At 42.2% G+C, this 26,918-nt stretch overlaps 1 protein-coding gene across 1 annotated transcript in view; it reads right to left on the reverse strand.

Annotated features, from left to right (window-relative positions):
• The window catches only part of LOC138260020 (glutathione synthetase-like), a 327,470-nt gene that overhangs the window by 266,643 nt on the left and 33,909 nt on the right, over positions 1-26,918 (reverse strand). The window contains exon 2 of the mRNA XM_069208089.1: positions 2,544-2,689. Within this exon, the coding sequence (XP_069064190.1) occupies positions 2,544-2,689 (146 nt within the window). The remainder of the gene's footprint in view (positions 1-2,543; positions 2,690-26,918) is intronic.

Raw genomic sequence — 26,918 nt, forward strand, 5'->3', positions numbered from 1 at the left:
AAACAAAACTAGCACAAAAAATGGATTTTGGTACCATCTGGAAGATGATACCAAATCCCTTCTCTTTATCATAGGCAGCAAACACCAAAGAAAAAGCAAATACTTGGCAAATATACACAGACAGAAACCTACAACTCTGGTGCTGGAGCAAGAAGTCAGAAAATTAGTATGTGAGCTGCTTTAGCAGGTGCTAGCTAGAGTACAGTCTTGCTCACAGGACATGCCAATTGCACTGAAAACATCCCTAAACTCGGCAGCGGGTCCAACCACCAACACTCTAAAATATGATCAGATCACCATGCTTCTGTGATCCTTAGTCTGGCTGCCTATTGTGTGTTCTGACAACAGAATTAATTACTTATAAAGCCATGTACTCCATACCAGAATATGTGGCACAAAAATCTATAACTCTTGGAAGCTAGAAGGACTACGGGAGCAAAGAAAACCACATGTTAAAAAATAAATACTAAAACAAACCAAAACACTTGGTTTCTCAGCATCAGCTCCCAAAATGTGTAACTACACTCCAAAATAGACACCATAGTACCCTCATCCATCCATAAACTCAAAAAAGAAAAAAATAACAGCTACTCAATATGCACTTTGGGTTCATGCTCCAATTGTCCAACAAGTAACATGACCCATCTACCAACAATAGAGGAAGCCAGTTACTAGAACACAGAGAGCAGAAGAAACAATCATGCAACCATTCCCAATTAGGGGATATAAAAGTAACCACTCCAAAATTAATAATATTATTCTGGTAATGCATATTGATAGAATGTGCCCAAAGACAAGTGTAGGTAGCTGTATTGTCCACTGTTGAGGGCTATGCAATTTATTAAATGCCCTGAATCTGTGTAATAGCTTGAGACACAGGCGAAGGCCTGTAATGAGGGTGAAGCCTTTAACAACCAGTACAGCCCAAAGCACAAGGGCAATAAAGCTATCCTCTCACGGACACTAAGCCCAGCCACACAAGTGGGGCAGCGTTTTTATGGGGACAAGTGGATTACTGCTGAGTGGCAGACATTTTGTAGAGTTCTGTGAATTCTGGAAGTTTGCATCACAGGAATGTAAGGAAAATGGGTAATTTTAGGCAACGTTTGAGGTTTGAAGGGCATGGTAGGTAAATAAAAAACTTGTAAGCACACGTCACCTCACCATGGTTTCCGGCTGGTGTCTAGTTGCAAAAATATACAGGTTTGTGGGATTTCCCTATGTGCAGGCTGAGCTAGGTCTCAAAATCCAGAGCTACTCACAGGTCAGTTTTCAGTGGAAAATGTGATGTGTCCATGTTGTGTTTTGGGCCATTTTCTGTCACAGGCAATAGCCTAACCACAAAAGCGAGGTACCATTTTTATCAGGAGACATACAGACACCCAGAATAGCAGAACGTTTGTTATTCTCAATTGAATTGCTCTGCTTTTGTGCCTTTCAAAAGTAAGCAAGTGTGTAAGAAAGAAGACAACTTGGGAAAGGCCCTCTGATGCACATGCCAGTATGGATACTCACAAATTAAAAGAAATATAAATACTCACTATTCCTAAACTCAGTATCTGGTGTACATTTCAGAAATACATAGATTTCTTTCATAGCAATTTTGCACCTTCTATATTTTACCAAATGAATTGCTCCATACGCGGTACACAATAAAAAAATCATTGTAAGGTGCAGCTCAGTTGTTGGCACTGGTTACCTCTGGTTCTTGAAAAACCTTCCAACCCTATATATCCTTGCAAACACAAGGGTATAGAAAACATAATGAGATATTGCTTCTGTACATCGGCCATCGTGACAAGAAATTGCAGATGAAAACGTTATCACCAATGGCCATTTTGACCTACTCATTTTCAATAGTTTTCTTTATTTCAACAGTTAGTTCCTTTGGGAAAACTTAAGGGATCTACAAAAATGACCCCATGCTAAATTCAGAATTATGACTACTTTTTTAAAATCTATAGCTTTCTGTGATTACTCATGGGTTTCACACAAGTTTCCACCACTGGGAGTAGGTTGAAAGTACAAAAATTCAGAAAAATTAGTTAACTCTTAGGTAAATGTGAAAGCTGTGATAAAACTTTGGTTCTTCCATACAGCTCTGCATGTTCCTGAAAGCTTGGAAGATGGTGACTTTAACATAGCAAAGTGTTTTTTGGTTTCATTTTTAGGAAGAAAACAGACACTTTTTGGTCAAACATTTTTTTCCTTATTTTTCCTCCAAAACTCAAACTTTAGTTATATTTTAGCAATTTTCTCTGTATCCTCTGTAGGAATCCCCAAACAATGGGTGCCATTATAATCCCAGTGATATTGGGAAAAAGTAGATCCCTTATGTGGAAAAAAGTTATGGATGCATAAGTGCAAAGTATCTCAAATAACCAAAAAAGGGTGTAGCACTGGGGATCAGTTAAGGGGTTACAAACCTGCCAATACTTAGGTAATTAAAAATAAACACAGAACAAAAAGAAAGCATGGCAGCTTTTGCACACATGTATTGGAATTGTTCAGACATAAAAGAAACAAAGTATTTATGTTGTTACCTTGCAAGGGTGTCTTGTAAAAACATATAATCTTGGCTAACCAGATCCACAAGCAGATTAAAATCTGGATGAACAGCTCTGGCTTGATGGAAGAGAGCTTTCGGCACAGGAGAGGGAAGCAATGCAAATGGATAGTAATTCACCACCTAAGGAGAGAAATCCGGAAATAAATGTTTTATTTGCAGATGCTTGAGATGTTAATAAACACCTCACTGTAATAATCAAATGATGTTTACTGTTTTTTTCTAATCAACATAATTGGAACAATATAGGGTGGGATGTACCAAAGGGCTTTACTCTTTCTGTGTCTAGAGCTGAATATGTCCATACATAAGAGTTGTAGTGTGATAAAATACAAGAAAACATTACACAACGAGCTGTATGAACACAAAGTAATAGAGAATGAAAAAGTAAGTGAAGCATTAGTCACAAAATAAAATGTTTTAGTAAACCAGTGTTTTAGAAAAACACTGTCTTGCTCTGCTTAGGACTATATAAACAGCTGCAAGTGCTTACTGAGGCTCAGTGAAAGGGCAGGAATGCGCCATATCTAGGACATATGTCGCATTCCTGACCTTTCCTCATGCACTGGTGCCATTTTTGCAGCCTAGAGCCAACGCAGGCAACCTTGCAACATAGTGCGAGTGTGTCCCGTGTTGCATGCAGGATTGTTTTCGTGCTGGAAGGGGCACCTTCCTCCACAAAACAAATCCTGGGAGCATGCTTTTGTTTCTATGTGTGCTGCAGAATGTATAGTAAGCAGGTGCTTTCCAGAAAAGTTGATCAGGAAGAAAGTCCCTGCAGGGAAAATATCTTCATAAACAGGCAAAGATAAAGGTCAAAGATGAGTGCCAAAAAATAACTTTTCAAGACTGAGTTGAAGGATCTGGAATCAAGAGGCTTGTTGAAGATTCTGAAATCTAAGGAAAATCCTGTGTAAAAAACCATGGGACAAAAATCTAAAGCAAGGGGCAAGGGAGGTGCTGACAAACACTACTGGCTGCTTTGTAGCACACCTTCCCATGAATTCAGCAGCCCTTAAGGCTAGAGATACAGGAAGTGGTATGGTATCAAAGGAAGCAAGGGAGCCATCTTTGATTGGAGAGCAGCTCAAGGAATCATCTTGGGAATACTCATTTAATCCTGCTTTGCCACCTCTTTTTGTGAAAATTATGGCACAGAGAATGCAACGTGGAGGATACAAGCATGTATGCAAATGGCTTTCTGATATAAATGCACTTTCTCAAAAAAATGTTGCTCCTAAGATATTGCTTTGAGATGTTTAGAGTTTTAAATGAAAGAACTGAGATTCAGTGTGACAGCTGGCTTCTGTGCCAATATTCACAAATCACAGCCCCTTAACCTAACTGTTCCCTGAGCCCAGGAGGAACAGCTTTCCCAATGTTTCCAATACAATAGTTCGAATAAGTGATAGCCTGTCTCAGTATTCAACTGGAAAAATCACTAGACAGCACAATAGCCCTTAACTACTGTGCCAACAAGTGGTCACAGACATAGCAAAGTGGCACTCTTGCCACCTCTCTTGGCTGGGCAGGATTGCCACCATTAAGATGACAATGCTGTAGTAAATTCTGTTCTTGTTTCAGACCCTCCGTGTGGCCCCTCTTCCTAGTACCCTCCAATTCTTGGAGCAGGCACTTCACGACGTCGTATGGGCAGAAAAGTGCCCTAGAGTGACCAGGGACCTGAGTCACCACCCACTGGCAGAGGGAGGTCTGGGCATTCTCAATCTCCAATTCTATTTCCAGGCAGCCCAGCTTTATTACCTGCTGGAATGGTCATGGCCAGAATCAGAAAAGCACTGGCTGTTCATGGACCGGGCTGTAACCGGTATACACCTCTGGAAGAACCCTTTCCTGAAGAAACCACAAAGACTCTGAAGCTTATATGTCTCTCCAGTCACAGGCACTCTCCTGTGAGCGTGGGACACAGTAGTTATTTGTAAGAGCCTAACTACCCTACCTTCACATCTCACACCTCTAATAGGCAACCTGGGTTTTGCTCCGGGCATGGACCAGACCACCATTCGCACTTGGGGTGAGGTGGGCTGCCAGGCAATAGGTCACTTTTTTAAAAGGAAGGGCTTCATCCCTTTTGACAGTTTGATAGACTACTATAATATACCTTGAACAGAGTGCTGACATTATATACAGACCAGACACTTGCTTACCAATTCCATTAACAGAGCTGCAGCAAGCCATCCCTTGATGGCATTTGAGAGGTGGCTCACAAAACCGAATGATAAGAGCCTAATTTCGGAACTATATAGCATATTATTACACTCTAGACCTGCACCTAAACCCCCTAGCCAAATCAAATGGAACAAGAAATCAGTACGCAGTTCACACCTAAGAAGTAGAGAGAGATTTAACACCGAGCAAGATATACGGCACATAACACGGAGTGTGTAGAAACAACCACAAAAATCACTTCTTATTGGTATCTCACACCTGTTTGACTCTATAGGCGCAACCACACGTGTGACCCACACTGCTGACAACACTCTGCCAACCTGGGCACCTTATTACATATCTTGCGGGAATGCTCTAAACAGGCTCACTTCTGGGACTCGGTACTGAATGATATTGATAAATGCCTCAATACCACACTGTCCCATTTTCCATCCTACATGGTATTAGGCCTCTAGAATACCCTCATGTTTGCACTTAAGACCCATAGGGGCAAGCCAATCAGCATAGCCCGGGGGCAGTTCACCAGAAGATCCTAACCCACAGGGGGACAGACAGGCTCCCAACACACACACTATGGCTGCAATGACATGGCACCTACTGGCGATGGAGAAGCTGTCCTTAATGCTAGCTAACAGAGGAGACAAGTATGATGAACTATGGAAACCTTACATAACACTTCTATCACAAGACTTTCTGGAACTGATTTGCCCCAAATGTCTGAGACTTCTCTGACTTTTGGAGGAATGACTCAGACCCCCACTGCTACAGAGATTTAACGACCAACACGCGTACACCGCTGCAGCGCAGGTTGAGGTCCAGAGATAATAGGAGTACCCAGGGGGAGGGTTGGGAGGAAATTTGGGTATTTTTGTTATACATGTTTTATCACTTCATAAGCATCCTTCCCTAAAGTTGGCATTCATGTGCTCCCCACCTGCCTTTGGTTGCAGTTGGGCAAATGTGCATGTGTGTTTCCAAAATATTCAATAAAAATAGAGTTAAACTACAAATGAAAGAGTTGGGTGTTCTTGGCATCCTTGAAGCACAGTGACAACAAATGAAGGTGACTTGAATGTTGTAACATTCACAAAGGGAATCTGCATGCCCACACAGCACATGCCACATGAACTTCAATCACTCTGCATGTGGCGCATTTCAAAACCTCAAGATTGCCTCTGCCTTCCCTCCTTTAGCTATTGACTGTAATGAGCATGCCAGCTTGGCCAAGGCAACCCAGGGAAATAGTCAATAATGTCCATACTCAAAAACAGATTCCATTTGCTCTTCCGAGTGCATCTCACATCCTGGGTCTATTGAATCTGCAAGCAACAGACTGATATGGTTGTCCCTGTGTTACAAAAGGTTTACTATTGGAAAGGATCTGTTTTTGCAGCTTTGCCAGAGGATTGGGATTCTGTTCCTTGCTCAGTTTGCCTCCAATCTGGAGGCCTTTCACCCAGATTACTGAGAGATGTCAGTGGGTCTAAAAGCATGGGAAAATCTAGGACTTATCTTTAAATTGCCTTGGTGATTTATATGCCTACCTCTGTTTCCCCAGAATCCAAGGTGACATGCAAAAGATCAGTATAAAATAATTCTTATTCTGGAATAAAAGTTAATATCAGTAAACATTGAGCACATTGATAAAACACATTTGCTATTTGGTTTGATAATGAGCGTCTAAACATATATTGCTCCCTTCGGTGAGGGTTACTAAAGTACCAGCAGTCTAGGATCTTGACAAATTTAATAGCTATAAAGTTTCTTACATTTAAGAAGGTAGGTAGGAGTAAGCAGGCATGGCTAGACATGGAGAAAGACATCAGAACCACGAACTTTAAAGTGTTTTGGACACTTGTTTTAAAGGGAAGCTAGCTAATACAATCCAGCCAGGATTTTAATATTTCACAAAGTGCTTGAAGTCTTTATATAAATCATCAATAGATGCTGAGGTAGTTGGAGTCAATTTTGAGAGGGATGAGGAAGTCAAATAGTGCATTAATATTGACATGCTTTCTGAATTAATCATTTCCAGGGAGAATAGCAGGGCTCTAGGCCCTGATGGTGTACGAAGCACAATTATTAAACAAGCTAGTGAAGAGTGCTTGACTGCAGAAGGCCAAACTATTGGTTTTCATGATGCTCTTAGCCACACACCTCATGATGCATGCTCATGCATGGCCAGCAGTTTTGGAATTGGTTCTTTATTAAGATCTTCCAAGATGGTAGGTGATGCATTGGCTTATGTTCTAATGGATCTGCATGTGTGCCTCCTAATGGGAGGAGGGGGATAACGGAACACATGAGGGGAAAGAAAGAAATGTAGGAGAAAGGAAGGGAACACATGCACTGAAATGGTGTTACAAATAATAAATAAATTAAAAAAGAGTCCAATCAAGCAAGCCACAGATACAGCAATAGCACTGTGAGACCAAAATGAGACCAACATGAACCTGGGTGGACAAATACAAAAATATAGAGGAAATCTATTGAATCAAAAACAGACAGCTGAGATAGACAACAAAATCATGAGCATGTGGCTAACCTAAAGCCTACTGGAAGTATATGTTATAAACTGGAATAAATAAATATGGCCAACATATACCTAAAGCTTTCTCTAGGCAGGCCATAGAAACAGCATGTATGTAGGCTAACTTCTATTTTTCATTGTTTTAATTTGTTAATTTGCTAGAACTGTTTCTATGCCGGGATCTTGGAAGGAATCATGTACCTAATCAATGTTTAAAAAGGAAAGCTGATCTGACCCGTCAGCATACAGCTTAATCTCCCTCCTACATGTTGGTGTAAAGACTTTGCAAAATTAATCCTATTCCCTCGAGAACAGTGAGTAAAACACAATAACATATTCCCGGGGAAAAGTAGGCTATCACAGTGGATGTAGCTGTTCACAATATGTGTTTGCCTTATTGTATCTAGCCTGGCTGTCCTCTGTTACTTGTAATGAGTAACTTAAAAAACTGCTGCCCAAAAGTTAACAAAACAATAATGCAGTAGATACTAATTATTTGTGCTGTATATTGAAGGAACTAGGCATTTCTCCAGGGCTTTTGTTTTAATAAAATTGTGTCATAGATTAACAAGTTTCTATTAGGTTATTCTGGGGAAATGTCAGCACCCTTCCCAAATGTGAATGGTCTCAAAGAGTGATGCATGCTGGCACATATCCTCTACTCAGTATTTTATTAAATCTCCCAGAAGCGTTACCATCCTATGGTCAGTTTAAGACTTGCTATGGTTTTGATGCATGCTGATGACTTGGTTATCCTTGATAGGACTTTACAATGTCTGGATCTGTCATTTCAATATTGTGTTGCTAATTAATTAAATATTAACACACAGAAGACTCAACCACCCCATTCTAGGGAAGCAAAGACAAATGGAAATTCATATATTGGAAGAATAAAATGTGAAACCGTTCGGAAACATAAATACCTAGGAATAACGTTTTCTAAATCATTTTCTGGAAGGTCACAGAGGGAAACCATGTTCATAAAGTACTTGTGTATTTTGAAGGTCTATTTAGATTTAGGTTCCAATGTAATTATTGGTGGATGGAGTAGTCACTATTGGCTTAGAGGAGGACTTTACATCTGCCAGGCTGAGATTACTCCACCCACCAAATGTATAAATGACTGCCTAGCAGGTAGTCATTTATAAAGGTATTGGCAGGACCAACCATCATGGAGGTTCCTGTCAATGCATTTTACAGTTTGCCACCGGACTGAGTCAGCAGACATAGCCCTGTATCAAACAGCCATATTTTTCCGTTATCAAAAAGAAAATTCAGAAACAGGGTTTTCTCATTTTAAAGAAAACAAGTAATGCTCCCATTGCCATGGAAGGCTTCTCCCAATTGGGAGAGAGGAGGGCATTAACATCGTTTTACTGTTCCTTACCACCAGGTTTCACAATAAAAATGTCTACATTTCTGACCTAGAGGCAATTCCTTTGCCGACAGTGACTGTACATGTGGTGACTAGAACTCTGATGAGGATCTTTACCCATGTGGAGTTTCCTAAGGAGATAGTGTCTGACGAAGGCACTAACTTCATGTCTGCATACATGAAGTCCATGCGGGATGAGTGTGGTGAAGCCTACACGTTCACCACACCCTGTCACCCCCAAACCAATGGTCTAGTTGAAAGATTCAATAACACTTTGAAGACCATGATTGCAGGCCTACCTGAGGCCATGAGGTGTAAGTGGGACCTCCCCTTGCCATGCCTTCTCTTTGCCTACAGGGTGGTGCCACAGGAAAGGGGTAGGGTTCAGCCCCTTCAAACTTCTCTATGACCACCTTGTCAGGGGAGCTATGTGCATTGTCAAGGAGGGTGGGAGAAAGCTCCAAGGAAACCACCTCACGATGTGATTAGCTACATGCTGGCCCTCTGTAACAAGATGCACCGCTTCTGGAAGAACACCAAGAGCAATTTCGAGGGCAGCCAGGAGGTAATGAAATACTGATATGACCAGAAGGCCACTCTGGTAGAGTTTCAACCTGGGTAGAAAGTATGGGTCATGGAGACACCAGAGCCTAGATCTCTCCAGGATTGCTGGACTGACCCATACAAAGTCAAGGACAGTGAGGGGGAGGCCACTTACATAGTGGACCTCCAGACCCCTAAAAGCCCTCTAAAGGAGCTCCATGTCAAAGGCTAAAGCCTGACTTTGAGAGGTCAGAAGTGAGCATGCTCCATATGACATCTCTATGGCTTTGTGCTAAATAAGTCACTAAAAAACTAAGGTTACAGAGGCTTTACCCTCATGCTGACATTTGAAACATACAAAACCATAGAAATTCAGCAGTTATAGTTATCTCACTTAACTATAACTTATGCTACCACAATGCACTGGCCATGACCTCACATATTACATCACTGATGACATGGTTAGTGACATCACTGATGACATCTCTGATGACATTTGAAATGACATCACTGGTGACATCATTCAGTCAGTGTGAGTGTTATCTCAAGGATTTGGAACTTTTAAGATATATAATAAAGTATATAAAGTATTCCACAACGTAATTTACTGTTTGTACTATAGAATTATTAAAGTAATCTAATTTTAATATATGTGATCTGAGTTGCTGTATCATTGTTTCTATGAGTATGTGACTAGGTCTGTGACTGGTTCTATGTCTGTTTTACTGGGTTTGTGAGTTAATGTATGGTTGTTTAATTGTGTTTGTGAGTGGCTGGACAGGTGTATCATTGGGTGTATAGGTGACTGTATAGGGGTGTGTGAATGGCTGTGCAAATTTGTTTTGCATTTGTGAATGGATATGTCACTGGTTGCATGGATTTCTGAGCACATGTTTGGGTGGTTGTATAAGAGTGCGATTTTTTTGTACGGAAATGTGAATTGTTGTCTGAACTGTATTTTATTGTGTGAGTAGGTGTGTATTTAGCTGTGTTAGTGTGTGACCGAGAGTTTGAGCAGCTCTGTTGCTATGTGAGTAAGTGTGTAAGTGCTACTATGAGTGTGTGGGTGGATCTGTTATATATTATATGGGTGTGTGAGTGCGTGTTTGTGGGGGGTTGAGGGTGTGTGAGAGCATGTGTGTAAATGTATGTATGAGTATGACAGTAGTTGTGTAAGTGGCTGCATGAATCTGTTAGTGGCTTTAGAAGGCCGTGTGTGGGTCATCAGTAAATCTGTGACTATGTAGGTTTCTCAGTGTTAGAAACCGGGACTCTAGTTGGCAGAGGTGTGCACCCTGTCCAACTAGGGACCAGAATCCTAATCAGGGTAAGTCAAAACATGATCTAAATTATCCTGTGGTCACCCACTGGCAGCTTAGCACAGAGCAGGCAGGCTTAACTTAGAAAGCAGTGTGTAAAGTATTTGTGCAATAACTCATGCAGTAACACAGTGAAACACCACAAAAAGTCAGAAGTCACAGTGGTCTAAAGGTTACTTGAGGTCTCCAGGGACAAGTGCAAATACAAAGTTCAGGCTGACCATGATGGAGGATAGGCCGGCTGCAGAACCTACGCATTGCCCACTGAAACAGTACCTTTGATGGAGCAAAGTGTAGATGGGGAGTGCACAATGCATCAGTCTTTTCCACAGAGCCAGGTTACTTTGTTGTAGTTGGTCTACAGTTAAGTGAATGTGATGCATGGGCGATAGGTCACACAGAGCATTATCAGTGAGCCACGCATGCTGTGAATCCACTGTCATCGGACAGCGGATGCATCGCCATCAGAGAATGATGCACCAAAATTGTACCTGCACTCAGGGTGATGCATTGGTTTTTGAAGGAACCAGCTCCAGAACCCACATCTGATGCCCGGGTCTTGGAGGGGACACCTCTGGCAAGGGTGAGACCCACAGAGGGTAGAGCCCAGCAGCACCAGGAGAGTTGTAGGCAGTCTTTGATGTCCCTGAGACTGCAGGAGAGCAAGGGGCAAGCCAGCCAGCCCTTGGAGAACACTCTGGAGGTAAGGAAGAGTCCTTCCAGGAGGGTCAGAGAGTACCAGGAAGCAGAGCAACAAGCAGAAAAGCATTCCTTCCAGAAAAGTAGTCCAGTTGAGTCCTTTGTGCAGGTCAGCAGTTCTTCTGACATAGGTTCAGTTCCAGGAGCGTCTGATTTGAGGGGGGGTCAGAGCTCCAGTACTTTTACCCAAAAGTGCCCTTGAAATGGAGGAGAAGTGTGGCTTTTAAGTGTACCAGTTACCTTTTAGCCCAGTCCTCTCTGCCAAGCTATCTCTGGGGAGTAATCAGTCCTTTGTTTGGGATCAGGCCACTACCTTTGAATTAGAAGTGTGAGCTCGTCCCATGTTCCTGCCCAGGAAAACCCATCGGAATGCAGAAGCAGTTGAGTATCCTGTGTTTGTGGCTGTCTGGATGGAATACACAAATGTAGCTCTCACCTAGCCCAGACCAGATGAATATTGGAGACAGGCTGTGAGGCACACAGAGCTGTAAAAACAGAAAAATGCCTACTTTCTTAAAGTGGCATTTCTAAAATAGTAATGTTAAATCTCACTTTACCTGTAAAGACGATTAATCATTACCATCCCACAGATATGAAACATGCTGTAGCTACTCCTTTCTGATCAGGAATTACAGCTTAAAAGTATATTTAGGAATTCCCAAATGCTGTCCTATGAGAGGACAAGGCCTCACAATAGTCAAAAACAACTTTGGGAGTTTTTCACTACCAGGACATGTAAAACTTAAAAGTATATGACTTGCCTTTTAAATACATTGCACCCTGGCCTCTGGGTCACATTGAGCCTATTGTAGGACTGACATGTAATAAAAGGGGAGTTTAAGGCTTGGCAAGGGGTTTTAAATGCCAAGTTGTGGTAGCAGTAAACCGCTTACACAGGCCTTGCTATTGCAGGCAGGAGACATGGTTAAGGAGCTAGTTATGTGGGTGGTACAACCAGTGCTGCAGGCCCACTAGTAGCATTTACTTCACAATCCCTAGGCACACATAGTGCACTTCACTAGGAACATATAAGTAAATGAAGTATGCCAATTGGAGAGGAGCTATTATTATCATATTTAGGGGAGCAAGGACAAGCAGTTTAGCACTGGTCCGCAGCGGTACAGTGTGCAGAGTCAGAAACCAGCAAAAAATAGTTCAGAAAAATGGAGGGAGGCATGCAAACAGTTGGGGGAAAACCACCCTAAGGCTGTCGGTCCTAACATGTGTCCCCCCAGTTTGAAGTGAGGAGAGCTAACAACCCCTTGGGAGCTCTCTTCAATAAGGGGGAAGAACCTGGGAACCATCAGCAATGGCATAGTCAGACCCCAGGAGATACTCCACAGTAAAGTCCATTGCCTTTAGGGAGATCAACAACCACAGGAGTTTAGGTTTTTCACCTCTCATCTGCATGCACCATCTGATGGGGCTATGGTCTTTCTGAACCCAGCAGTGAGTCCCAAACAGGTATGGTCTCAGCTTCTTCAGTGACAAGACCATAGCAAAAGCTTCTCTTTCAATGCACTCTAACTTTGTTCCCATGGGAGCAACCTCCTGCTAATGAAGGCTACTAGTTGAATTAGACTTTCTTCATTTAGCTGTGCTAAGACTGCCCCTATGCCATGCTCTGAAGCATCCGTCTGCACCATGAATTCCTTGACAAAATCAGGGCTCTTAGCACAGGTGCTATGTACATGGCGTGCTTGAGAGAATTAAAAGCATTCTGACAAGCTTCTGTTCAGATCACAAATCTAGGCTTCTTCCTGGAACTCAGCTATGTTGAGGGGGCAACAATGGTGTCATAGCCCTAAAAAAATCTTCTGTAGTAGTCAGTGATGCCTAGGAAAGCTCTCACTTCTGTCTGGGTTTTAGGTGATTGCCAGGTCATGATGGTTTCAATCTTGGCCTAAAGAGGCTGCACCTTGCCTCCACAAACCAGGTGTCCTAAATACACCACAGAACCCTGTCCAATCTGGCACTGACTGGCCTTGATTGTCAGGCCTGCTTGTTTCAGGGCCTGAAATAACTCTTGGAGGTGATGCAGGTCTTCCTCCCAGATGGAACTGCAATATCCTCTAAGTAGGTGGCACAGAAACCCCCCTACCAGCTAGAACCCTGTTAATCAACCATTGGAAGGTAGCAGATGCTTTCTTCGAACCAAAGGGCATCACTCAGAATTGATATTAGGCCTGAGAGTTGAGAATGCTGACCTCTTTTTCTCCCCCTCAGACAGAGCGATCTGCCAATACCCTGATGTCAAGACAAAAGTACTGAGCAATTTGGAAGCACCAAGCCTGTCAATGAGCTCCTGAGCTCTGGAGATGAGGTGTGCGTCAGCCTTGATGACAGAGTTGAGGACTCTATAGTCCACAAAGAACCGAAGTTCTGGTTTGCTGCCCGGTGGGGCTGCCATTGGTACCAACACTATGGGGCAGGCCCAGGTACTGTTAGAGGGAGGGCTCAATCACCCCTAAAGCTAACATTTTTTACAGGGGCTATGTCTCCGGTGTCAATGTCATGGACACAAGATGTGTGAATCCAGAGGTGAGAACAGGGAGACAAACGCTCCCAGCAACTGGTAACAGGCACATTGCTGCTCTGGAGTCAAGGTGGTAGAGCGGTTCAACTCTATGAAGTTCATCCCCATGCGCTGCTAACTCATGACATCTTTGATAACATAATTTATAATATCAATTTGACATTTGCATTAAAATTATTGAGGAGAAAACAGTTCATGGCGGGGGTGAAAGTTACAGTTACCGTAGGGCACGAGTTACAGTTACTTGAGCTAACCATAACTGTAACTGTAGAATTTCTATGGTTTTGTACATTTAAAATGTGAGCCTGACTATAGACAACTAATTCAGAACCTACCTATAATGTCCCTGTAAACTTTGGTTTGTTAAATGAAAAAAATAAAATAAAGACATATATATATATATATATATATATATATATATATATATATATATATATATATGCTGCACATAAAATTTGAACGATGGCACTCCATGCACATTACTGTCCTTTATTTATATCCAAAATTTCATATCAATCCATGTAACTCAGAAATCACAGATTTAGGGCGAAGAGTTTCAACCATCATGGTCTTCCTCCTTGGCCCTCCAAGTATTCAAGTCATGTGACCCACCCTACTCTTTATAAAAGCACTGATGCATTGCATGGACATAGAAAAAATATATTTTTTCTTTTTTTTCTGCTTGTAAGTTTCCTTCAGGAATCCTCTGCAACTACTACTTCATCCTCTGACCTCGTATCAACCGCAGCCTGCTCCAGGAACCGCTGTAACAGAAACAAAGAATCCACAAGGGATACTTTTCTTCTGCAACTTCAGCTCCAGCCAGCAACTGCAACAGTTTCCACAGTGTGCACGCTCTGGGGACTCCTTGTCTTCATCTTGCACCAGAAGGACTGCAGAAATCTCCCGTAGGGTGACAGGGTCACTTCCCTGCTCACGCAGGCACCTTCTTAGACGACGACCGGTACCCTTGGACTCCTCTCACAGCGACGAGCGTGCTCCTAGGGACACAGAGGGTGGACCCAATCGACATAGACTATCCTGAGGTCCTGCTGACGCAATTTGGAGGTGGTAAGACCTTGCCTTCTTTGAGAGTGCCAGTACCCCTCTGTACTGCATGTTCTTCACCTCCTGAGGTCTCTGTGCACTATTTGCAAAATTCCTTCATGCACAGCCTGACCCAGGTCCCCAGCACTCCATCCTGCGACGCTCAACACGCTGAGTTGTTCTCCGGCGGTGTGGGACCTTCCTTTGTTGTGCTGCGCCAACTTCATTTTGCACCTACTTTGTCCCCATGTCCTGGGACTCCCGTGGCGGCTGTATGGTATCCTGGGGGCTCCCCCTTCCTCCTCACACAGAGTTGAGGCCCCCAGGTCCCTCCTGGGTCCAGCCAGCACCATTTTGAAGCAAAACACATATTTGTCGTAACCAAGGCGTGTTGGTGACTTCCAACACAAAATCACATCTGCATCCATCTTCACCTTGTGGGACATTTTCTGCATCATGCAGGAACCCGCTGGCATCTTCCTGGGTGCATTCCTGCAGTCTCAGTCCAACCGGGGACCCTTCTTTTACAGCCTCTTCTGGGTTGGCAGGGGCTCCTGCCCTTCCTGGAACTTCTTTTGACTTCTGGACTTGGTCCCCTTCTGTTCAGGTCTTCAGGTCCAGGAATCTACAAGTTGTTGTTTGCAGACTTGGGTGGTTGCTGCAATATCCCAATCATGAGGTGTGGTGTGTCCTAAGGAAACTTGCAGTACTTTGCCCCTGCTTTTCTGGGCTCTGGGGTGGGGTAATTTATTTACCTTTACTATATTCTTACTTTCCCAGCAATTCTGCACAAACTACACTTGTCTAGGGTGGAATTTGTGATTCGCATTCCACTTTCTTAGTATATGGTTTGTGTTGCCCCTAGACCTATTTTCTCCCATTGCATTATATAGCATTTCCTATTGTTTGCACTGTCCTATGACTAATTACTTGTCTAATTTTGGTGTCTAGTTTGTATATTGTGTATAATACTTACCTCCAGAAGGAGTATTGCCTCTAAGATATTTTTGGTACTGTGTCACCCAAATAAATACCTTTATTTTTGGAAACACTGAGTATTGTCTTTACTGTGTATAAGTACTGTGTAACTATAAGTGATATTGCATGAGCTTTGCATGTCTCCTAGTTCAGCCTCAGCTGCTCTGCTATAGCTACCTCTATCAGCCTCAGCTGCTAGAACAATACTACATTTCACTAATAAGGGATAACTGGACCTGGTATAAGGTGTAAGTACCCAAGGTACCCACTACAAACCAGGCCAGACTCCTACAATAATCAATTGAATCTAAGAATTAGGGCTCATATTCATGCATCTGGTATTGAGTTTCTTTATTTAAAATTGGAAGTCCATGGTTCCAAATTAGTTAGCTCACTGTTCTATAAAAAAACAGCAGGTAATAGTTTACTACATGTAAAGAGTTGCCATCCTAAGAACCTTATATACAGCATTCATTATGGGGAATTGCTTAGAGCCAGAAGGAATTGCAGCGAAGATATAGATTTTTTACATGAAATATAGACAATGAGGAATAGATTCCTAGAAAGAGGATTTCCATGTAAAGACATTGACAGTGCATGTAAAAAAGTAATGGGAATTGATCGAGAAGATCTGTTGATCTCTCATATAGAAACAGCAAGTAATGAGACACATCAAGTCAGGTTTATTTCAACCTTCCATAATCAAGCTTGGGAAGTGAGACGATGTCTAAATAAACATTGGGATATGTTAAGAACAGACGAACATTTGGGTGAGTTTATTGGAGATAAACCCCAAATGATCTTTAGAAGATGTATCTCACTGAAAGATCAATTATGTGATAGTTTAGTGCAATCCACACAAACTGGTGAACAAACATCTATCCCAGGCTTTTTCACGTGTGGTTAATGCAAAGCTTGTAAACATAGTAGCAGTTGTCGCGAAATACAGTTGTCTAAACAGATGAAACCATTCATGATAATAAAAAACATTTCACTTGTAACACTGAATATAGTGTATATGCATTGGGCTGCCCGTGTGAGAAATAATACATCAGCAGCACAATCCACAAAACTAAATAACGAGCACTGGAACACATGAGAGCTGTTAAGAATGAGGATAAGCAATATCCAATCGCTAGACACTTTGCGTTATATCATCATAAAGACATTAATTTATTAAAGTTTTGTGTCTTAGATAGTATTCCAATTCATATAAGAGGTGGTAACAGGGAGCAGGAGTTGAGGAGATTGGAATCTAGATTAATTATTAAATATAGAACTCCTCATCCTGGAGGATTGAATTTGGATGAGGAGTTTTCGGTGCATCTAGGTTAAAATTTGGAATTGCAAATTTTTCAGGTGCTAATGAAAAACATTTATTTTAAGGAATAACTATGAAGATGGGTGGATTTCATTTTTTGGTTTGTGTATTTAGTAGAAACAAGACTTTCATATAGATTTGTTTTTACTTATTGTAGGGTGAAGATTTGGCAGTGATTCAAATGTTGAATGCAGGAGAGTTATTATATCTGAACTCTAATACTCGCTAAGAACAACTCTGATTTTTCTTTTTTTCTTTTCTTCTTTGGGTTTTTCTTTTTTTTCTTTTCTGTTTAATAGTTGATAATGGGTATTTCATTGCTGTAATTGAAAAATGAATGATGTTGGGAAGATCAATTTAGAATACTGGAATAACAATAATGTAGGCGGTTTGGCCAGAAGGGAGTATGTATCCCAGGACATGAGTTGAGATGGCACATCACTCATCGTCACGGAATCAATTTCAATGTATTGTTGATGAAAAAAATCTTTTGATTAAGAAGAAAAAACCTTTTTGAGTAAAAACCTTTTTGATTATTATCCAGTAATTAAGAACCATTGTATACTGAATGTAATAAAATGTAATTTCGTTGTATGTTTCTATTTAGCAAACTCACAATCTTTAATATAAGTACACTCATCTATATTTATATTTATATTGAAGCTGCAATGTTCCAAGATGGCCGACACATTTTTGTGTAGTTTAAGCTAAGATGTTTGTCTGTCTTTTATATTGATTATGGTGTTGGAGTTCCGCTTATAAGTTGACATTAAGCAACCAATGATTTTTATGTATTTACACCCGTGAGGAAGGAGCGTTTGCTCCGAAACGCGTAGGGTTTACGCTGTTATCTGCTTTACAATAAACGCTGTATTTACAGGGGCCGCGGTACGTGGTCTAGGTCTGCCGTTTCATTCCGGAGGTAGGGGACCCTGGTTGTGGATATATATAAATATACATATATATATATATATATATATATATAACTACTGGCAGTCCACAGTAGGTAGTTATAGTTAGCACCTAGTTTACACAGAAACAGGTTTCTAACTTGGCTATATCTTTGGCACCGTTCGACAAATCTTTATGAAATTTTCTAAAAAAAAAGTGTCAAGTTAAATATTGTTGTACATTGAAAGCTTCAGGGTGATCAATCTAATGGGGCCAAGAAAAAAGGAAGGCCAAAAAAAGTGTGTTTTCCATGTTAATCTCCATGTCCCATGTCCATGTTTTTAGACACGCCTGCAGCCTGAACAGCTAGAAGGATTTACACCAAATTTAGCAGAAAGGTAGCTTTTGGTCCAGAGATCATGCTTTATATTATTTGGTGTAAATCCATCCAGTAGTTTTTGAGATATTAAAGGAAATGCAAAATTGTATATCTAGAAGCACAAATAATTTGCAAATACAGTATTCCTGATCTCATTCAGAGGTCTGATTGGCTGCCAACACTTCAACCAGGAAGTGTTGACAGCCATTTGGAACTCGGCTTCAGCCAAGTCCCAAATAAACCCAAAAAAGAAATTGGGGCAAGTTGAGAATGTCCTAACCCACTAGCCTTGGTCCACGGGTCCCCCTGGGACTCCACTAGGGCAAAGAAGTTTCTTTTTAAAAATTCACAGTGAAATTTGCTAATGTTCGTGATTTTTGCAGTGAATTTTTTTAAAAAAAACAAGCATTGTCTCCAGTACTTGCTTTTAATATTGCCCCCAGACGGACCAGGAACCGGGGTCATTGTGGCTTTTTAAAAAAGGAGGCGGGGCACACAGGACTCCCCACCTATGGCTCTAAAAAGTCCCAGGGACCACCACCTCCCCGGGAATACATGTAAAAAATATGCAACATGCCACACAGACCTCCCCTGGGTACCATAACCTCCCAGGGGGCTACATAATAAAAAAAATCGAGGGGCCCTGCAGACCCCTCCTAGGCCCCAGGGACCACTACCTTCCCAGGGCTATATTTGATAAATAGGTGGGGATACTGCATGGACCCCCATGTGCCGGGGACCAGCACCTCCCCGGTCTACATAAAGGAAAAGAATAAGAGGCCCTGTGGAACCCTGGCCCCAGGGGACCACTAACTCCTGGGGCTAAATTGAATTATAAAGAGTAATCAGTACGGACCCCCTGTCTCCAGGGGCCACCACCTACTCAGGGCAAATAAATTAATTAAAATGAAGGAGGGGGTCAAAAAGCCCCATTCCGGGGACCACCTCCACCCCTGGGACAGCCCATATTAAACTAAGGAGAGGGGCTGCACTGCTCCCTCCAGAAGCCATTTATGGCCCTGGAGACCCCACCACCCCTCAGAGCCTGCTCCTGCTACCTCCCAAGGTACCCACCATTGGGAGGTAGCTGTTTGCTTTTGCTTGGCAGAAACTATGACAGCTCGAGCCAACCAAAAGTAAACACTCTGCTTCAAGTAAGCATGAGATGTAAAAATGCTTCCAATGGCTGGCAGCAGAGATTTTATCTCTTTCCCTGCCCATATGCCTGGGAAGGAGATTAAAGTATTGCTCCCTCGCGCAGGGAGCTGCATTTCTAGCATCTCCCTGCATGCAGGAGCAATGCCGGCTCCAGCTGGAGGGAGATGTCTGGGACCGCAGTACCCTTGAGGCTCCCCCTGCAGTCCCTGAGAAATAAAAAAAACATGAATTCTACACTGCATATTTATAGTAGATAAAACACAGGGCAGGATTCTTTCTAGCGCAAAACTCTGTTCACAGCAATTAGACATGAACGGGAAGCACTTCCAGATTAAAACAAAGCAGGTGCCCACATTGCAGCTCCACGTCTGTAAAGTACTAATCATCCATGTGAGCATGGCCAAGGCAAAGCAAGTATGTTTTATCTGCATTTCCATTGTGAAACGTTATCTGTGAACCTTGAAGGATATGTTTGTATCCTTGCTTTTCTTGAGAGCAATATCTTATGTAGTGACTGTGGCAAGTGGGCTCTTTACTGTTATCTTGCTATCTGCTGCTGAAACCAAAGATTATATCCTCCATTTAAAAATCTACAAGTATGGAAAATATCCTAGAAGCCCAGCCCTTTTGGCCATGACACATATGCATTAGTGATATGAAATATCTTCTCCCTATTTTCCAAGGAAGATGGACAACTTACTAAAAGGACCCCCCCTCAAACACATTTCCAATTAATTTTGGAGATGCGTTCCTGATGAACAGGAATATGATCACATCTCCATCAAAAAAAGAAAGCACTTTATGAATGCTGTGGAGTAGGCCTGTGGCCAGGTCCTACTGCCAACCCCCCACTACACACAGCCAAAGGCTGTGTGTAGTGCAGGGTTAGGTGGTTATAGGGGGCTGGCCATGCACAGCGAGGTTGGATTGACATAAAGCAATTAAAATTACTTTACTTAAAAAAATAAATAAATAATAACTGAAAGAAACGAACGTTACAGGGGCGTTAAAGTTAGGCTCAAATTTTAAATGTACAAAACCATAGCAATTCAGCTGTTATTGTTATTCCAAGTAACTATAATTTTACTCCCTAAGGTAACTATAACTCTTGCCCTAGCCACGTACTGCTAATTACCCATGACAACTTCAATAACGTTATAAAAAATATAAATGAAGTATTAGTCAAATTAATTAGTTGAACTGTTGGCAGCCAATCAGATCACAGCTCGAGATCAGGAGTATTAGCCAAGCTTTTCGCACCTCTACATACCTATATTTATTTTTCTTTTAAGATCTCAAAACTACTGAATGAATTTACACTAAACAATAAAAAGGCTTCTTTCTGGACCAAAAGCTACCCCTCTGCCAAATTTGGTGTAATTCCATCCTGCAGTTCGGACTGTAGCCGTTTTCAAAATCCCTATGGGAATTTTAGTGGAAAACGCACTTTTTTGACCCCTCCCTTTTTTTCAGCCCAGATCTTCACTTGTACAACACGATCTTTGAAGCACTTTTTTACAAAATTTTGTGAAGATTCATCAAACGGCATTGAAGATATAGACAAGTCAAAAAACACTTTTTCTATGGAAACATGGTCCTAACTATACACAATATGGGGGTGCACCACTTCAATGTGTCAGATAAATAATAGTAAATGCCAAAAGTCCAATGTAATCAGGCAAATAACAATACGACGGATCTGTTGGTTTCATCCACAAGACTTTACTTGATATGGGAAGCTTGATACACCATTAAATTCACGAAGACAAACAGCCAACGCATTTCGCCCTATACACATGGGCTTCTTCAGGGCCAAAAAATTCCAATTAGAAGAAAGTCGTTATCCATAGTGTGCATCTAAGCACAAACGTGGAAAAATTCTAAGTTTCAGTAAGGAGAATCACATAAGATGGTCGGAACAGTTATTAGGGCCAGTAGCAGCAGGCACAAGAAAACATGAGACAGGCCCAGTCGTGTGCCGCCCGTCAATGAAAAGAGCCCGTATACAGCATCCGAGTGATGCTCCTAACTATAACTACCTACTGGTGACTGCCAGTAGGTAATACATGTGTATATGTATTACCTGAAATACATATGCATCTGAAGTGCATATGTTTCACTTACCTGATATATACTTACTATGTTCTTGTTCAGTTGTAATGGAATGTGTGGTAGTAGTAAAGGCATATGCATGGAAAGACCAGCGTGGTAAAGGCAATGTGTGTTTAAAGGTATTGTGTGGTAAAGGATGCATGGTAAAGCAAGCTTGGTTAAGAGATTCGGTGTAATGTCAAAAGTTCCATCCCAACTAATTTCGTTAAAATGTTACTGGAAGAAATTAATGTAGTGACTTATCTGGATGACATATGCACTTCAGATGGCATCCTCACCCAAAGCAATCTACCATTTCATTCCTATTGGCACAAACCACTGAATTCTCAACTTTTACAATGATGAAACTTTCACCATACCTTTCACATCCTCACCTACATGAAACCTGTATAAGAAATCTGTTTTCACGTTCCTTGTTTTCAAAATGGGAATTATATTGAAATTAAACTCCAGCAACTCAGTACAAAGGCTTGCAATCCAAGCACAGGTTTGCTTGATTATATCACTACTCAAAATATCAACTAAGGTTTGGTCATTAGTACCAAGTATGAAACTTAGTAAGACGTGAATATTTCCATCCCCTAGGCACACTTAAATAATTTCTGTTGTGATAATAACAGATCTTCTTCCAATTTCTTTAAAGTTTCATGAAGTAAAGCCCACCATTACTTCATTCACTCCATCATGTAAGGAGAGAACTGCATCTAAGACATATTGTTGGACCTGGCCCTTTTACAGGGTCATTCCCCAGACTTTTTGCTTTTGCCTCCTTATTTTTCTGACCTTTGTTGGCTGACGTTTTGACTCTGAGCCCTTTTTCACTGCTAACCAGTGCTAAAGTGCATGTGCTCTCTCTTACAAATTTGGTATGATTGGATTCTACCTGATTGGCATATTTAATTTACCTACAAGTCCCTCGTAAAGTGGTATCCCTATACCCAGGGCCTGTAAATTAAATGCTACTAGTGGGCCTGCAGCACTGCTTGCGCCACCCACTGAAGTAGCCTGTCAAACCTATGTAAGGCCTGCTAGCACAGAGCCTGTGTGCGCAGTTTTCTGCCACAGGGACCTGGCATCTAAAATTAATTGCCAGGCCCAGAACTCCCCTTTTACTACATGTAAGTCACCCCTAAGGTACGCCCTAGCTAGCCCTTTGGGCAGGGTGCCATGTATGTAGAAGGCAGGACATGTGCCATGTTGCGTGGCCTGTCCTGGTAGTGACAAACAGCCTAACTTGGTGTCTCACTACTGTGAGTGCTGCCCTCTCATAGGATTGCATTGGAAATGCCCTGCCTTATGTGTAAGGGGTATTGTCTGATTTATGAGGGGTAGCGTAGGCATGTTTGGTATGGTTGTGACAGTGGTAAGAAATGCTGCTTACTAGTGTAGGTGTATTTTTTATAACTATCACAGAAATGCCACTTCTAGAAAGTGTACATTTATCTGTGCTTATAGCTTTGGTGTTTTGCAGCTTGTCTCCAATCAACGTCTGGGCAGACTGACAGTTGGGGCTTTGTGCATACTTCTCAGACAGCCTGAACACAAGGAAGGTGGAGGTGACACAGAGGTGCATCTACATATTGTAAAGCCTTCCTGGGCTGAGAGAAGGGAGAGGCGGGGCACACCTGCATTTGTAAAGACTGTGCCCTGGCTTCACACAATAGGGTTGTTAACCCCCCACTAATGTTTGGAGCCTGTGCTGAAAGGAGAGAGGGGCACTCCCAGAACCAGTTGTAACTGGCTGGAACCTCCTCTCCCTACCATTGAAAAACACTGTAAGAACTGACTATAAGTACAGGGGAATTTTCCCCACAATTTGAACATTCTTGGAACTTGAAACTACACAGAACGCTGATGAATGGACTCACCAGGAAACCACCTTGGACTGCTGCTGTTGTGCTGACCTGTGACCTGCCTGGTCACTAGGAGGAACTGCCACCATCTGCACCCCTTGTGCTGGCTTGTAGCTGGGCCCACCAGCCCTGTGCACCTTCTTGTTTTGGTTTGCTCCCAGGGGCAGGGTGCTGTGGCCCCTCACCCCTGCAAACCCTCTCTACAACTTTGCCCACAGCGTTTTTCCAAAGTTGCTCTTTTTATTTCTAAAGAAAATTCACCGCCGCAGCCCAGGCTGCTGATTTAAGCTAGCGCTGTGTGAAGCGCTTTATTTGGAGCCCCTAGCGCTCCCCCCGGCACCTCTGCCTGTGAAAATCACCGCCGCAGCCCGGCGCCACATTTGGGACTGAGGCGCGAGGATCACGCTGCCTCCAGTGACCCCGGGGCACTTCCTGAATCCAAAGAAAGGAGCTGGGCCGCTCCTATTGTGCCCCCGGGTGAGGCGTGCTTTCCGGAGCGCCCCCGGGGCACACGACAGCCCCAACTCTCAGAGCTGCCTGCCTCGAGGACGAGGGACGGCAGCGGTGCGGCTCGCGTACCAGATCAGGTGCGGGCGCAGAAGGGAGCAGACCAGGAGCCTCAACGGAGGCCCATGCCCCCTCTTCCCACTTTGGGCAGCCGCACCACGGACAAGGGTGGCTGCCCCCCTGTTCACGCAGGACACGGGGAGAAACTGGAGTTCCCTTCTCTCCAGTCACTGCCCGAGGGGTACAATCGCCCCCCTTTGTGGATCTTTTTGGTGCTTTGGGCCCCCGTCCGAGAGGGACACTAGAGGCCACAGGGGCCCCACAAAGATCGCAGGTCCCCAGAGGGGCCCATTCCTTTTCCCAGTAGGGAGGGTGCAGATCACCCTCTCTCCCAGGAGACCAGCGAGGCCCCCGTTTTTCACGCATAGGTGTGCCGGGGGCCCCCATACTCCTCCTTAGGCACTGGAAGTGCCTCTTCCACCATAAATCGGGTACTCTTTAGAAAATCTCGGCTCTAGGAGCCTAATACAAACTTACAGATGTTTGCTATTTCCTACCTGTTTACTGGTGATACATATATGTGCTAACGTTCCTTTTCTAGGCATGTGTAGCTGATATGTATGTATATGACTTGTGGTATATTCTCTAATGTTCCTTTTATGGGTATTTAGGAATTGTTCATGACAAGTGCATATACCTTTCACTATAATTCCTGACTACTGCTTATGTTGCAGAATCCTGAGTACTTACGTGTTCTAATGTGACAACTGCATATTCCTGCAGAATATTAGTAACTTGTGTAACAGTCTGACAACTGCTAAGGTAGCAGGGTATTACTTACGTGTAATGTTGGTCTAATTATGTTTTGTGCAATACAGATTATTTTTGCATAGCTCAGTGTTGTGTTTACTTTGTGGTGTACATTTTGCGTCACATGACTTTACACATTGCCTCCAGGTTAAGCCTGACTGCTAGTGCCAAGCTTCCAAGGGGGTGAGCAGGGGTTATCTTGGACGTGTAACTCCCAAGCCCTGACTAGAGTGGGTAGGTTCTGCCTGGCTGAGGTGCATACCCTAGCCAACCAGAAACCCCCTTTCTAACACATATGAACTACCATGAGCTGTGACATGCCACACAGCTGGCAGGGCAGTATCTGAAACAATGCATTTTTTATTATTATTGGAAATCAGAACCCTTCTTGGGCAGAATTCTGAAACATTCAGATTGGTGAAACCTTTTAAATATTGTGAGTAGAACTCACAGTCAAAAATGACCACAACTAGTCTTTGTCGTTGAGGGAGGTGCCTTGTTTACCATTGTTTAAGTATATTTGCTCTTTTTAAAAATATTTTTGTTGACATTTTAGAAAACAAAACCAGCACTGTACAAGATTGTACTGCATCGGGTTGATACACAGCAGATATACGTACCCTTTGACCATTTTGAAGGACGCAATTAAAGATGTTTGGCCTGGTGTAATATTGCAGATTAATATCTTGTACCAAAACAAATTAAAACAAACAAGTAACATTACAGGCAGGGAAGGTGAGGAAGTGATTCATGATTGAAAGTGAGAATATTTACAGTGGCTACTTTATGATAGTCCAAAATATATAGCACGCATATCTTGCTCGACACCCAAGACTTCTTATTTGGGGTCAAGGACAACAAGCTTTCATGTATGTGTCACTAGGACAAGTAGGCCCACCCCCTGCAGCACAACCCCTTTAGCTGCCAGTTTACAGCACTACATTATGGATCTGGCAAGGGTATGGTCTGCAGATAGGGTAATTTTTGAATCCATATGTTAATACTGTTCAATCTTGTATTTATGGTTGAATAATGCAAAGCCTTTATTATTAGGGTGAGCACTCTAGTGAAATGTTGTAAGCTTGGACTACACTACTGGCAGTGGTTCCAGTATAAACATTTACACACACGTTTGCTAAGTTTATTAACATGGGATATGTATAAAGCTCCCATAATATTCTCTGATTAGATACAAGTGTTTACAGAAACTTGAAAGCAAGATTGATGACTCTTTGTTTTCAAAATAAAATATTCACAAAATGCAACTGGAATTTTTTTTACTGTGAATTTTAGGTACCAGTTCTTTGGGGCATCAATTAGTAAAATGTGTTGACAAATTCTAGTATTTCCAAAAATATTCATAATGAAAAATCAGTGTAACTACTTTCAATAAAATTACAGGACACATTAAAATACACATATTGGCTTTGTCAAGCCTTCTTTGATGTTGGTTGTCAGCCTTTTGGTTTTGTCAATGCGCGTCTTGTTTTAACATGATAATCCTTTATTGTTGTGGGAGCTGCCAGGCCTTCGCCATTATAGCAATCATTGGCAAAAAGTAAGAATATCTTTTGGTCTCAAAAAACACACATTGTGACAGTAGTCCCTGGCACTGACAAAAATGGTTTGTGTGTCGGTATGCTCCTTGTGAAAGATCAAAATGTTCACTCACAATAAAGCCAGCTGATAGAGATAGAATTTTAATAAAAACAGAAGGTCTTAATTAACACCAGATCAAAAAAGGGGCCAAATTCTTAAAGAAAGTCACAAGTTCCTTGCATTAGTGAAGATTTATGGCTTTTATGAATTCACAAGAATTTATAGAAATAGGTTAGGAATCATACTCCTAGAAAATATTTGTGAACTGCATTTTAGCACGAGCAAATATGCACATGTAGATTTTATCATGCAAAAATCTGCAGAGCATTTACAAGTTCACTTTTCCTCCAACCACTTTATTCCCAACCCTGGAAGATATTAGGCTATGGTGATAAGTAATCAACTTGAATCTTTTGACTCAGACAGGAGTAATAAGATCATCAAATCAAACAATGAGAATTTAAAGCCATAAACAACAACATGTAATGAGTCAGAATTGTATAAA

The sequence above is a fragment of the Pleurodeles waltl genome, chromosome 2_1, assembly GCF_031143425.1.
Source record: "Pleurodeles waltl isolate 20211129_DDA chromosome 2_1, aPleWal1.hap1.20221129, whole genome shotgun sequence".
NCBI classification, from domain to species: Eukaryota; Metazoa; Chordata; class Amphibia; order Caudata; family Salamandridae; genus Pleurodeles; species Pleurodeles waltl.